The 13,746-nt window shown below is 39.4% G+C and overlaps 1 protein-coding gene across 4 annotated transcripts in view; it reads right to left on the reverse strand.

Moving 5' to 3' along the window:
* SLC12A2 (solute carrier family 12 member 2) overlaps positions 1–13,746 on the reverse strand; it is a 111,252-nt gene that overhangs the window by 44,800 nt on the left and 52,706 nt on the right. For all 4 annotated transcript variants that reach the window (XM_075600261.1, XM_075600270.1, XM_075600279.1 and 1 more), the window contains 6 exons: positions 12,363–12,458; positions 8,305–8,444; positions 7,042–7,152; positions 3,666–3,774; positions 1,519–1,646; positions 1,350–1,434 (listed from right to left, as the gene is read on the reverse strand). In XM_075600261.1, coding sequence (XP_075456376.1) covers positions 1,350–1,434; positions 1,519–1,646; positions 3,666–3,774; positions 7,042–7,152; positions 8,305–8,444; positions 12,363–12,458 — 669 coding nt within the window. The remainder of the gene's footprint in view (positions 1–1,349; positions 1,435–1,518; positions 1,647–3,665; positions 3,775–7,041; positions 7,153–8,304; positions 8,445–12,362; positions 12,459–13,746) is intronic.

The raw sequence follows: 13,746 nt of genomic DNA on the forward strand, positions 1-13,746 counted from the left end.
CGGGTGATCTATAGACAAATCTATAAATCTTTGTATATAAATTTACAAAACAAAAATCACCTAAATTCTTGTTATTTTTGAGAACAGAGCCACACCATTTACACAGACACATATACAAACAATGTATATGTTTGAAAGAGAGGGCAGTGCATACATGGTGCTGTGCTTTCCAGTGACATGCAGAGTTCGTAAAGAAGCATGCCATAATATAAACACAGGCACAGAGAGCCTCTGAGCACACAGTAAGTGCAATCTAGAATTACATTTATGCTGTCAGCTCCCCATGAAGCCCTGTAGTACTGACAAACAATGCAAACATTTCAAAACAACATCATGAATGCAAAAAAACAAAACAAAAACGAACAGTGTGAGGAAACCTGATATTGTGACCACCTGATGTAATAAACACACACTCAAACTCTCTGTATTTCCCCAACGTAACATCGCTTATTACTGTGCCCGTCCTAGGAACTTAGGTTTCACGGTCTGGTAGCATCTAAGCATATGCTGCAAAATAAAGACAGGGTTACGCCTTAGGCTGCGATGGTGCAGCTCAGGGCATTATCCGAACAGCAATTCCCAGTGACTTCTGAGAGTTTCCACGCAATAGTACCCCGATCGGCACCAACAAAGTTTAAAAGAGTAAGACTTACTGCCCAAGTGTCTAAATTTGCTTTAGAAAGACTCAAAAACAAATCATCCAATATTTTAAAATGCTAACCCACTAGTTTCTCCTCATTAAAAACACACACCACTGGTGTAGAGAATTACTAATGTTCTGGTTATTGTTATAGCAAGCAAAAGCAGCACCAGACAAACTTATTCTGTTAAGCATCTGGGGGGATGGTTTGCAGTGGGGGATGCTTTTGAAAGGGGAACATGCTTTTGTTATGAAGTCTGAAGGGTTCATTCTTAACCATTACACTGTGTGCCAATATTTATTTCCAATACTCTCCATCACCCCACAGGAAATGCTGCTTTAATTATAATATCTTATGATGAGGGGAAAAAAGTTACAAGATAGATACAGTATTTTAATGGCTGATTTTATATATGGTCACTATTGCATAATTCATTGTGCCAACACAAACATGAAGCTATAAGTAATACATGGGGACGAACAATGTTTGCTTTAGCTCCGGATTTCGTTTGGTCCAACCTCAGAAATAAGTAAGCAACAAACGTTTGCAAGGATATCACTAACAGTGAATGACTAATACCGTACATGTAATATGTCGCTTGTTTTTAATGCCATATCTTTCTGACTTTACTTAGAACTTCTGAAAACGTTAAAGCTCAGCATTATTCCAGTACCACTGGTGAGAAAACTAGATTTATTTATCACTCACCAACAGATATTGCGACTCCAATGTAAACTATTGTTGTTACAAGTATGGCCAACAGAGTTCCTTTAGGTATGGCTAGCTGAGGATCCTGGAAGAGAAAAATAAATATTTAGATGAGAAATGCCAGCACATACCCACGAGTTTCGAGACCAGAGACTTGCATAGTACTCACCATAAGGTCACCTGAGATATTTGCTCCTGCCAAGATACCGGTTGCAGCAGGAAAGAAAATGGCAAAGACTGAAAAGAAGGTTTCTTCATTTCGGAAATCCGGCCCAAAGTTTTCTGTGAATATTTCAGCTACAATGCACAGAAGGAAAACAAGAAAATATATATATATATTTTTCTTCGAAAAAAAATGTAAAAGCAGATTAATGCAAGAAGCCTATTTTATGCTGGCTGTAGAAACAATGCATACAGTATAGGCCTAAGGCATACTGCATGTTTTCTTTACCAGTTTGCAAACACAAAAACATAATATCAGCAAATGCTTTGTTGCATTTGGGTTCAATTCCAACACTTACATAATTATTGCAACATTTAAAAGTACTAGTCAATGTTGGCGAGTTTACAGTAACTATTTATTCTTGTATCCGGACCATTTTATAGCCTAGCGCTGATTTATGCTGATTCTGCACCAAAATGGGTTAAAAAAAAAAAAGGCATTTCAGGATTTTAAACTGAAATAGATGCGTTCGATCTGGCAATGTGATCTTGGTAGGATGAAAAACAACGCAGGCTTGTGCATCTTGAGCCTACATATAACACCCATCCCTCCACAAAGAGAAATCAACTAGAAAAAAAGCTCCACAATTTCTAGTCGGGAATTAATCTGGGTTCTTAGAACAAAAATGAAAGTGTTTAGCTGTGTTATGATTGAAACATCCAACTCTTTATTTGTGCATATTATATCAGAGTATTAAAGGACTGAAATCCTTCAGAACCTTATAAAAGGTAAAACTGTATTAACATCACACACCAGACACCAAAGTCCATTCAGTGGTTCTCACTACAAGAAAATGAGCATCAGAACTGAACAATCCCCACTGTGTAATGGTGACAGTGGAGATACAAGAAACTATTTAATGTACCTTGTAAAAGTTATTATATCACATTGATATGCACTGTGTCAAAGTGTAATGAACTTGAAGAGCATTAGCATGAAGTATAGTTGTCTGGGAATTGCAGAAGTGTGTTCAGGATGAATGACTATGGTTCATAGTAAACGCATAATAGCACAGCTGTAAGCATTAATGGCAGACAATCTTTTTTTTTTTTTTTTTAAAGGCACCCTTAAAATCAAACACTTTTCTATACTCCCTATGGAGCGCCATTACGCATAGATAGGAAAGGCATAGTTTGAATGTGATAGAACTATGTCCTCCTTAGAGGTCGTCAGGAAGTGAACCGGGATCTGTAAAGTAATTCCTGACACTGAACGAATGTGCAATGATTCCTCTGTAGCCACTTCAGGTTCTCATTCTTTGGGGAGGAAAAAAAAAAACAAGCCATTTTCTCTTTCCAGGCCTGAATCCTTCCTTTATTAGTAATGTCCTCACAAATTCAAAAATGCGCCCAAGCTCAAACCACCATTGTGAAAATGGTGACAGAAACAGCACAATCCTTTTAATAAGAGTAAGGCCGCGCGTATAGTTACCGCGACCGGAGACGCTAGTGAAAGTTATATTTCGCTTGCGGCGGCGTCGCAGGCTTCTGGGCTTTTGATTTGTTATGGGGCTGTCACATGAGGCGACAGCCCTTGAAATATTCCCGGCTTCCAAAGTCCGCGACACCGCTCTGTCGCATTGCCGCCGTCGCGCTTACTATAAGAGCACGCGGCGGCGGCAATGTATTTGTTTTTGGGCGGCGTAGCCAGTCGCGAGCACTATACGCACGGCCTACGGCTCATATTTACCATGTCCCAATGTGCCTGCCGGGGCAAGTTAGTGCTAGTGTCTAAGCACAACTTACTAAATGTGGGCATGAATCTCTCTGGGTAATGTAATATTATAAGTCTCCTTGTATTGATGTGCCACTGGAACAGCAAAAAACCTTCATGGACAAAGCAAAAAAAAGGGACAAAGAACAAAACACGATGGCGTGCAGAAGCCATACTTTCACACAACTCTATGAACTAAACAAATGTGTTAATATTTCCACAAACATTGCAAAACATTGTGCAAATATACAAGCAGAGTTGGTGCCATTGTTGAACATGTTAAATGCCTACACAAAATGTATATACATAATTATATTCGCAGGCATACACCCACACCCATATTTAAACACACACACAAAACACACACATACTGCATGTACCTTTATAACCAAAGAATCCCTTGGATTTCTTGTCTTCCATGGGGATGACCGTTCCTATGAAAAAGTCTCCAATAGCAAATAACAGAATCACCAGCAGAACAATCTGGGCCTAAAACAAAATGATACATAATCAATACACTATATTAAGAGATATAGAAAGCATTGAAACATATCCTGGTAACAACATTTTTATTTTGACACTTCTAAGCAAAAAAAGGGATTGGCCGTTGAAGTGATATATAAAAAGGAGCCGCGTCTCCCACAATCACAATTATCAACAGCAGGTACCACTGCAGGAGAGCAGCCAGACATTAAAAAAAAACCTCTTCATCTCTGACCCTTGATAACACTGAGGCTAAAGAGGGTTATTTATTCAACTCCAATAGTGCCCATCAGGGGAACAGGACAAACTCCTATGGAAGTGCGTAGGAGTTATCAGTGTGATCTTGCCTTAAAATCGTCACTATTGCAGTTAAATGAAGATTCTCCAAATGTTGATTCTGTAGGAAATATAGTGCTACCGTCTTGCACATACCTGGCCTGAGTACAGATAGGAAATCTTCTAAAACTAAATTAAGAGTCTAGTACAGGGGTGGTCAACTTCAGTCCTGATTGAGCCACCTGTGCTGAAGCAGGGATTGACTGAGCCGCTGGGATCTCCTGAAAAGTGGACCTGTTGGGGGTGGCTTGAGGACGGGAGTGGAGCACCCCTGCTCTAGAACAGCAGCAAGTAAAGATGTACAAGACGTGTATAGGAAGCAGGAATGGGACACGTTACCAGCACAGTAGACAACATTTCCTGCATACTAAACAAGTTAGACTGCGGAGGGTGGGTGCCGTTGTACCTGTTGCACCACTTATGAAATTAAACAGGCGCTGTTGCTGTTACTTGAAATGGACTGTCAAGTTTATCTCCCAAAACCAAAAATCGGAAATGTAAACAAAATTATATTTTTTCTTTAAAATATGGGTCCAATGTTGAACTCTTCTATAAGTAAGAGTTTTTCTATTCAAATGAAGACAACGAGAAGCCGTCCGTATTTTCATCTGTTGCTTCGCTTTGCCCATTTTGCATTGCCTCTTAACTGCTCCTCTCACTGTTAGGGAACTAAACAAATGATAGTAACTGTAGAAGGGGAACTTATTTTGAAAAATAGCTACAGAAAATCTATCCCCCTCCCCTCCCCGTTTCAGCTTACCATGCTCACAAAACACACTTTTAAAGTTGTAGAACAAGCAATATCCTACATGGGTTTTTTTTGTTGTTTTTTTTTTAAATAAATTAGTTCTGTACTATGAGAAAATACTTGTAGCATTTTTTTAAACAGCTCTGAATTACATTGTGTATTATAATGTAACAAACATTTTTTGTTTCTATGGTAACCATTTACAAAGTCACACCCCCTTCCTCTTCTGAAACAGGCTCTGGCACACCCCATTTTGAGCTATGCCCTCTCTAGCAGTGCACCAATTGTATCTAGTGACTGCGTGGTCACATGATCTTCCCCACAGAAGTTTGCACGTTTGGTCCTCTTCTGCTGCACTGATAGCTGTTTAGTGAACCCCCCAGCAGAATCTTCACAGATCGATCACAGGAGAATAGATCAATCACAGGAGAGTAAATCGATCAGCAACTTAGCTAATTACTTATTGTGTGGATTGTATTAATGCACATATTAAGGGGGGGGGGGGGGGGAGATTTTAAAAATGGCAGAATCATATTAGCGTTTCTTTTTTCTTTTCTTTATAATTTTAACCAAGACAGAAGCACTTCAAAGTATCGCTTCCATAGGTTCATGTTCAAAGTAAGAAGCACAGCATCTGCATTAATCAACAACCATCAAAAAAGGTTTCAACAATACAGACAATTTGCAAAACATTAATGGACATGCTTTAAAGCAGCATTGTACGCTGCCCGTTTTATTTTTCTACTTCGTTTTACCTGAACGCTCCGGGTTTCTCTGTTTCAGCCCCGGGTAAGATATGTGCGCGCCGGACACAAAACAGTGTTGGGCGAGGAGGGGGAGGGCCGAGGGGTCAGGGCCTCTACATCCTAGGCATGATTGTCTAGCTGCAGTTGGAGCCACAGAGACGATCTGGCTGATGTCATTAAAGCAAAAGCCTAAACACTACTGCAGTAAAAGTACAAACTAAAGACGGCTGGTTAAGGATACATTCCCATGTGTAACCTCTGCTGAATAGCTCGGAAACTGTTTGAGCAGAAGATACTTCAGACGTTATTATACCGTGATTCAGATGAGGTCGAATAGCCCTACTGACAAGTGTGCAAAGTATTACATGTATACATTGTGTGTGTGTGTGTGTGTGTGTGTGTGTGTGTGTGTGTGTGTGTGTGTGTGTGTGTGTGTGTGTACTGTATATATGTGTGCGTGCATATAAAATATATGTATGTTTGTGCGTATGTATGTGCATATGCATGCACACATATCGTATACATATCTCAAATTAAGTATAAATAGCAGTATTAGTCCAGTTGGATTATATACATATCTCCAAAGAACTTACTTAAGCGCATCAAGTGAAAGGAAAAACCCCATCATGGTGTAGTATATCTATATGATATAAAAGGCAAACAGCTCTGTATAGGAAATACACCTCACAGATTTTCCACTTGAGTTTTAAGCCTATAAAACACCACTGGAAGCTGGGGATGTGAAGACAGCTGCGGAGAACACGCTGCAAAGCCAACGCAGCAGCACCCAGTGTTTGCATGGTGTACCTGTGCTGCCGGGATTTCTCCCAACGTGACTGTTTCCATTATCAAATTGCAAGTGGCTTTCCCTTATTTGTGGATAAAACCTTCTTACAGTACTTCCCTATAATCTGCTTTTGAATTTAGTGTGATAACCATCAGGAGAATTGACGATATACAGATCAACTTGTGTCCCCAGCTCCCAGTGCAGATATATGCTTAAAAATCAAGTGGAAAATATGTGTGGTGCATTTCCTATACAGAGCAGTTTCCCTGTAGATCACATAGAAATAATACACCATGATGGGGTTTTTCCCTTCACTTGTTGCACTTAAGTAATTTCTTTAGACATTTTCTTCTTTTTACCGAGGATCTGTTGTGGGGCCTCAGACCTTAAGCTGCATCATATACGTACATTTAATGTATGTGCAATATACATATCCATGTTTTGTTTGTTTTATATCATCTTGAGCACTATATTGCACAGCACGCTTTTGTTGGTTGGTTTGTATGCATCATATAGTGTGTGTGTGTGTGTGTGTGTGTGTGTGTGTGTGTGTGTGTGTGTGTGTGTGTGTGTGTGTGTGTGTGTGTGTTCCCATTCCCAAGTCTTACTTTCCTCAGCACAGATTAGGTAAAATAAACATTGGATTTGGGACTTACTTTTGCTTCCCACTCCATTCCTGCTACAGAGATGCCCAGCAACAGCACAACCGTGATCGCACCTATAATTCGGATGTCATTCATCTCATCCACCATAAGAGCATTGTTATCCTATTCAAGGTACAAAACTGAAAATTAACATATAAAACATATTCTTCAGAAGAGAAATTGCACACGGGCATTTTTAATCATTCAAGATTTAAAAGGGAAAAAAATGAACGAAATAAAAACAGTTTACGCTAAGCTTTTATTATTCATATCTTAAGGCCTGATTTTTTTCAAACTCCTTGTTGATGGCCTTGCAAAGTTTCCTCCATCTTGCTCCTAGCTCTTCTATACTCAAAGGATTGTATTGGTTGCAATACAACTTAATTCTGCGAGTTCCAGGAAACCCATAAACTACACTTTGTATCACGGCAAGTGGCTTGCCCAGAATTCATGAAAAAAGCGGTTACAAGAAGATTTTATTTTATTATTTTGTGTTGAAAAAATAAACTAAGCACTGCCCAAATACCACCACTCCTACTAAGGTTTTTGGTATACTGAACAGATGCTTATACTGTAAGAGGTTTCTATTTAGGCAAAGTTGTTGGATTGCAGCCATAATTAAGGCAATGACATCAGCAGCACACCGCTTCCAGCATCCTCATCTTGCTTTTTCCATTATGCTTATGTCTGTCTTGTGCACATTAAAAGAAGCATTCAGGAAAACTTTACTAATGGGTAGCTATAGCATGGGGAAGATGTGAGCATGAGCATAGTGTTCTTCTGAATGATGAAAGCGTGAGGTTCTGGAGAGCACAGTTAAGCAGAAGCCAAATTCCTGGATTTACGTATGTCTGATTAAGTGGTATCAGAGCTCGTCTGCTGTTAATCAAATCTTTGTGAATCCTCTCCCCATATTCTGCCATTACTTGTGGCCGAGTGAGATGCAAACCTGGTTATATCAATTAGTTCTCAAGGAGCCACAAGAAACATAGAATTCTGTATCACCAATACCTTGTTAGAATAGCACCCACAATGTGTTCCTTTTATATGTACAGTAGCTGCAAGGTCTAAACAAAATGATCAAGCCAGCTGAGACTCCCAAGATTATAAATAACCAAAGTAAAGACCTTTAATTTCAACCACAATAGCATTAACACACAATAATAAAAGGTGTTTAATCAGCAATACATTTGTAGGCCTTTTGTACATTAACAAAAGCAATCCTAATTTTAATGTCAGAGTGTGATGATGGATAAAATAAATTGAAGTATTTACCCTAAGTAACTCCACCACAGTCTCGGCGAAGCCCACTACATACATGGCGACTGCTACAGCATTCGCAAATGCAAAAATGAGCCCGATTGCACCTCCAAATTCTGGTCCCAAACTTCTGGAAATTAAATAGTAGGCACCTCCTAAAAAAAAAAAAAATGCGAAGTTGTATGAGTGTAAAAGAAACAAATAATGCAAACAAACTCACACTTGCAGAATAATGTTTACGCTCTTTGGAATCAATATTTTTCGGTGGTACGGGTTTACAAAGGAAATAGAGAGATATATTTCCTTCCCAAACTAACGGGTTTTAAAAAGCAGGACTTACATTTAATTAGCATCTTTTAGTGAGTAGAAGATGTGTGGGGTTGGCTTTACACAGCTACAAAAGTAGATGTCCCACAACTCATACAGAACATATCAGTGTTTCTTTCTGCAGAGATGTGGAGTTTGTACGTCAAAGATATCTTACGACATTAAATAATTCTAATTATAGGATCTATGGACGAAGGTAATTTTGTTTTCACAGATGTCTGCACAGTCGCCTCAAATGTAAGAAATCGTGACTTTCTATTAATATGAATTTTTCTAAACAGCTACCAATGCTCACAAGTGCCAGAGGAGAATAAGGCTTTCCCTGGTTCAATTATTTGTTTAGGAAAAGTAAGTTCTGGGAGAAATTATACTGCAACACATTTTGGAGAATTGGGGTTATGATGTCTTCAAAACAGAAAGCTCCTGGATAAATTCACAATGAAGGAGGAATTCTCCAAAGGAAACAACTTGCATAGAGTAGGAAGACTGCAACACTATGAATGGGAATTCCCAGAACGTTAATTTCGGGTCATAGAAGATGACTGGAGATTGATTACAGTAGTATATTTCAGGCTCCAAACTTATTATCCCGGGTTTGTTAAAAGTAAAAAGTGTACAAGAAAGCTGGCAGTCACGAAACGTGAACAGTATGTGCAGTACATTTGCAAAAGCCATTATACCCCTTTATTCCAGCATGTAATCTGCGCCCTTAGTAAGAATAAAACAAATTAAGGACAATATTTAGGGGCGTAAATGTACTTTGAATGTTATGGCGTGACAGACATTGACGAAAACAGACGAGCACAGCAGGGTCACCCGCAGTTACATGTCAGCCCTGACAAACACAGAAAAACTGCATTCCATGTCTAGTTGTTAAATATAATCATTTTGATTCCCTTTCATTGTTCTTCTGTTCAGTAGAAAGGGAAGCACCCTTTCAGTGCCAAAATGAGCTGTAAGTCAATGCTTCCCTCGCTCAATGAAGAGGCTCCAAAACTGTACAGTTCATGGACCAAAGTGTGTTAAATTTAACATGCAGAACACACGTGTACCAATAAATGTGCCCTTATTTCTCCAAAGCATTGCCGACTACCCGCACAACAATAAAAAGTCCTTGTCCTTAATACATTGTCCTCTGTGGGAGACCTGGCTCCAAGACCACTATTTGTTTGTATAACATTGGACCAATCCTTTGCTTTCCTTATATGCTCCCTGGTGGCAAAAATGAAAAGGTGTGATCTACTGTATGTAAAAGATTTTTTACTTGGTTCTTTACATGATGTATGTGAACTTTGATTGGCAAGCACTTCCAGACGCAAACAGTAAGCATAGGCAGCACAGTCCTTACTTAAAAACTTATTTGAAATTAAAATACATCTCTTGCTAAACTAAACGTAGTGTGTTTTTTCCCCTTAATTTGGCAGCTTTCCGTGAACTTCATGAATGTGATTGGCTACAGCTAGGAATCTAAATTGCGGATTCCCCACGGCCAAAAAAATGCTACAACAAAAAATTGAACCACCCTAATTTCAGATCTATACTGTTCCACCAACAGTTATAAAGAGGATCCAATGTTTCTTTCACTGCACATGTATACAACTGGTGGATGACAGCCCTGCACTACTCTGTGCACTTAATAGAAATCACAGCTTCTGATAAGTGTAGTGTGGCTGTGCCTCTGAAAACAGAGTCAAGTAAAAAGAAATAAAATGAAAAAAAAAGAGCAAAGAATGCAGGTCTTCAATATTACTCTCTGATAAGTGGCCAAGGCTTGGTTGTAAACCAGAGATCAAAATTCAAGTCTCCTTTAGCCTTTGCAGCATTATATATAATATTTTGAGATACCTCTGTACCATATAAAAATCAATACTTCCCATATTTTCCAATCCCTCAACTGTTGCGCAAACATGGTTTGCGCAGAAGATGTACAGTAGCAAGCTTTACTTTACCTACTGAAAACGCAGAATTACATAGAACAGAGGTTCCCAAGTCCAGCCCTCAAGGACCGCCAACAGGTCAGGTTTTAAGGATACCTGCTTGAGCAAAGGTGGTTCAGTCAAAATGGTTGGGCCACCTGTGCTAATGAGACCTGCACGGTTTGTGGTCCTTGAGGAATGGAACTTGGAACCAGTGTCATAGAATAGCCTTCTATAAACACACAAGCGGGAGCAATAACCCTCACTGCATCTGCACCAAGCACCCACTCAGGTTACTATTACTAGCTTAAGTGAATTATAACTGCCCATGCAATACATAGAGACAGAAGACAAAGCAGTGTCATATGCCTTACTTTGAGCTAAGTGATTTTTATAAAATGCAGGAAGTGCTAAATGATGCTGTAGAGAGCTATTCTTGAGATGCACATATATAATGTATGAGAGGGAGGCTTGCCTCCAACATGAAATTCTGTAAACTGGTTGACAGCACTAAAATGACAAGATATTATTTGGCAGAGATCATTTCAAAGCTGAAACCCTGAGGAGAAATTGATGAATAATCATTTGGAAAATAGCGTTGCAGTCGCCGGTCAGCAAAAGGGGCAACATTTATTCTCGTGCCATGTCAATTATAGAATACTCAAGATTAAGGTGCGGCGATTGCCAGTCTGACCTTCAATTTTGTTTAATGTCAACTGTAGCAAACAAGGAACAAAATAAATAATTAAAAAGAAAAAAAACATTGTAGGAAAGCAGAGATTGCAAACTTTTAGTTCGTCGTTTCTCTGATGGATTTAAAAGTCGAGTTATTTAAATCAATAGGCACAGAGCTACTATGGTAGGGGAAAACAGAAGCATTTTTTCCAAACACTTCTTAAAAGTAAAAAAAAATATTTTTAAAGTTGTGTTACAGCCGAAATAAATGGAAGGAAACCTGCTGTAGAATGCTTTGAACAGTGTTACAGAGCAGCGAGTTGCGGTTTTGAAAGAAAAGGAAAAATGTTTTTTTTTTTTAAATGCCTACACAGTAGCACAGTACAATAATGTGAATTCAATATGTGAGCGTCCTTGGTTTACCGGGGGAGTAAGAGAGGAAACGATTGAAAAGTTCAAAGCACTAATAAATGGTTTATTGTAACATGCTCCCTGCCCAGATCTGGAAGAGTCTATAGGGAGCATAATTAGGCCCTCCCAGAGCATCAGAACCTACATTCCAGTTCTGGCACGTGCCCTCCTCTATATGTATAATGTGTTAGTGAAGCCTGGGCATCTGCTAGAAGGGAGGAGAATGTGTCTATGATAAAGAAAAAACAAACACGAAATACCAAAAACACTCTCTAATTTTTCAGGAATTGGAAGACATCTTGGCATTTATCAAATAGGCTCCATAGTAGGTTCCTTATTGCAAGAAGATGCAACGGTATGCAAACGTGCACAGCCGGTAAATCCCGAAACATTAGACCTATTATGTGTAACTCCTAACATCCAACATGCAGTAGTTTTATTTTTATAGGGTTGAATAGCTTGGATGTTTAAAATAAAACTTGTACACCCCAGTCAGAGAAATGGGCTCCATAAAATAATTTACCTCCAACTGTTTCTAACAGCCCATTGCTAGATAATGGTATTTACTGGCAATAAACAGCAGTGTAAAAAAAAGCAAATACAATGAATGGCTTTGTTGCTATTCCCAGTAATAATCAAATTAAATACGAGGAAGGTAACAAATAAGCGCGTTTGAGATACAGCAAAGCAATCATCCAGCTGCAATTTCAGTCAGATATTTCCGTAGCGTACAAAGAGATTTACCTCCTCTCACAAACCCGTTGGTGGCGATGGCAGATGTAGACAATCCAGTGATCGTAGTCACCACGGTGGCCATTGAAATGACTACAACAGTTAAACCTGTTAGAAGACAAAGGAGACCAACAAAAGTAATTTAGTGGGCCATTAACAACATATCTGAAATAGTAACCTAGGTGTGTAGATCATAAAAGGATTACAATAGTTCACATTCAGTCTTGGGTACAGAGTCACGAATAGCAATTTAATCATGCTCTAAATTATTAAACGCATCACTACTATTTATTGACCTAGTTATTTTTTTATTATTTTTTAACACAAATTTTGAAAGCCAAAAAAAAAAAAAAAATCATCTACTCCTGTGAAAGCTCATTCTAAAAGGAAGCTATTTTGTGCGCTGGGCGGCTCTTGCCACCACACACCCAGCATGTGGACATGTTAAGGCCAGGTCCATAGTGCCTTCGCCCGCGCGGAGGCGTGCGCGGGCATGACGTCACCCGCTTGAAGCGGGTGCTTTTTTCCGCCATCGTACGCGCGCCGTTCGTGGGCGTGTCTAGGGGTGTTCCAGTGATGTCACGGAGCTGGGTCGCCCTCTTTGGGCGAACCGCTCGCGTGACATGCCTGTCGCGCCAAGAAATCAGTTTGAACTGATGTCTTGCGCAACACGCGCCCCCTCCCGCTTCCGCACGCGGCATGGACGTGAACACTGCCTTAAGGCAGTCTGTTCACTCAGCGTGCGGACGCCTCCGCACGGTCTGCAGGACCATGGCCCCAGCCTAAGAGATTTATAGGCATTCAGGCACCTCCACATTGGAGAAAATGCAACATTATTTAGATGATCTTCACCCGGTAAAGGAACAGCACACACTGGATTTCTATTACAGTGAAAACAAATCTCCCATACTTTACATTCACTGCTTTTAAAGCTTGGTTTCATAATTTAGGCCATGTCTAATAATGTTGCCAATTTAGGCCCCAAATATTAAATCTATGCTGTTTGTGCCACTCTCTTACCTAATTTAAGTAAGATTGCTGCAGTGAAATCTAATAATCTTGGCGAGGATACGATGATATTGTAGCAGAAAGAAAACAAACATTACCATGTAGGGGAATCTCAAGTACTTATTTAATTTCATTATTTTTCTTTTCTTTTTAACCGCTTAAGTGGTTGTAGTTTTGACAACCACTGCGACTAGCAGTATTTTGAGATGTTTGAAACTGGGATAAATCAATGCAAAACAAAATATTTTCTTCTTTTCTAACTAGCAACACTGAATGTGATGTCTCAGTTTGGATATTCATCTAATTGTTCAATCGGGCTTTTAACAAGTAACAAGCTACTTATCTTTCACATTTAGCCAGACTATCAGCAGAATGTGGGCTGAGTAGC

Source organism: Ascaphus truei, chromosome 1 (assembly GCF_040206685.1).
Source record: "Ascaphus truei isolate aAscTru1 chromosome 1, aAscTru1.hap1, whole genome shotgun sequence".
Taxonomy (NCBI): Eukaryota; Metazoa; Chordata; class Amphibia; order Anura; family Ascaphidae; genus Ascaphus; species Ascaphus truei.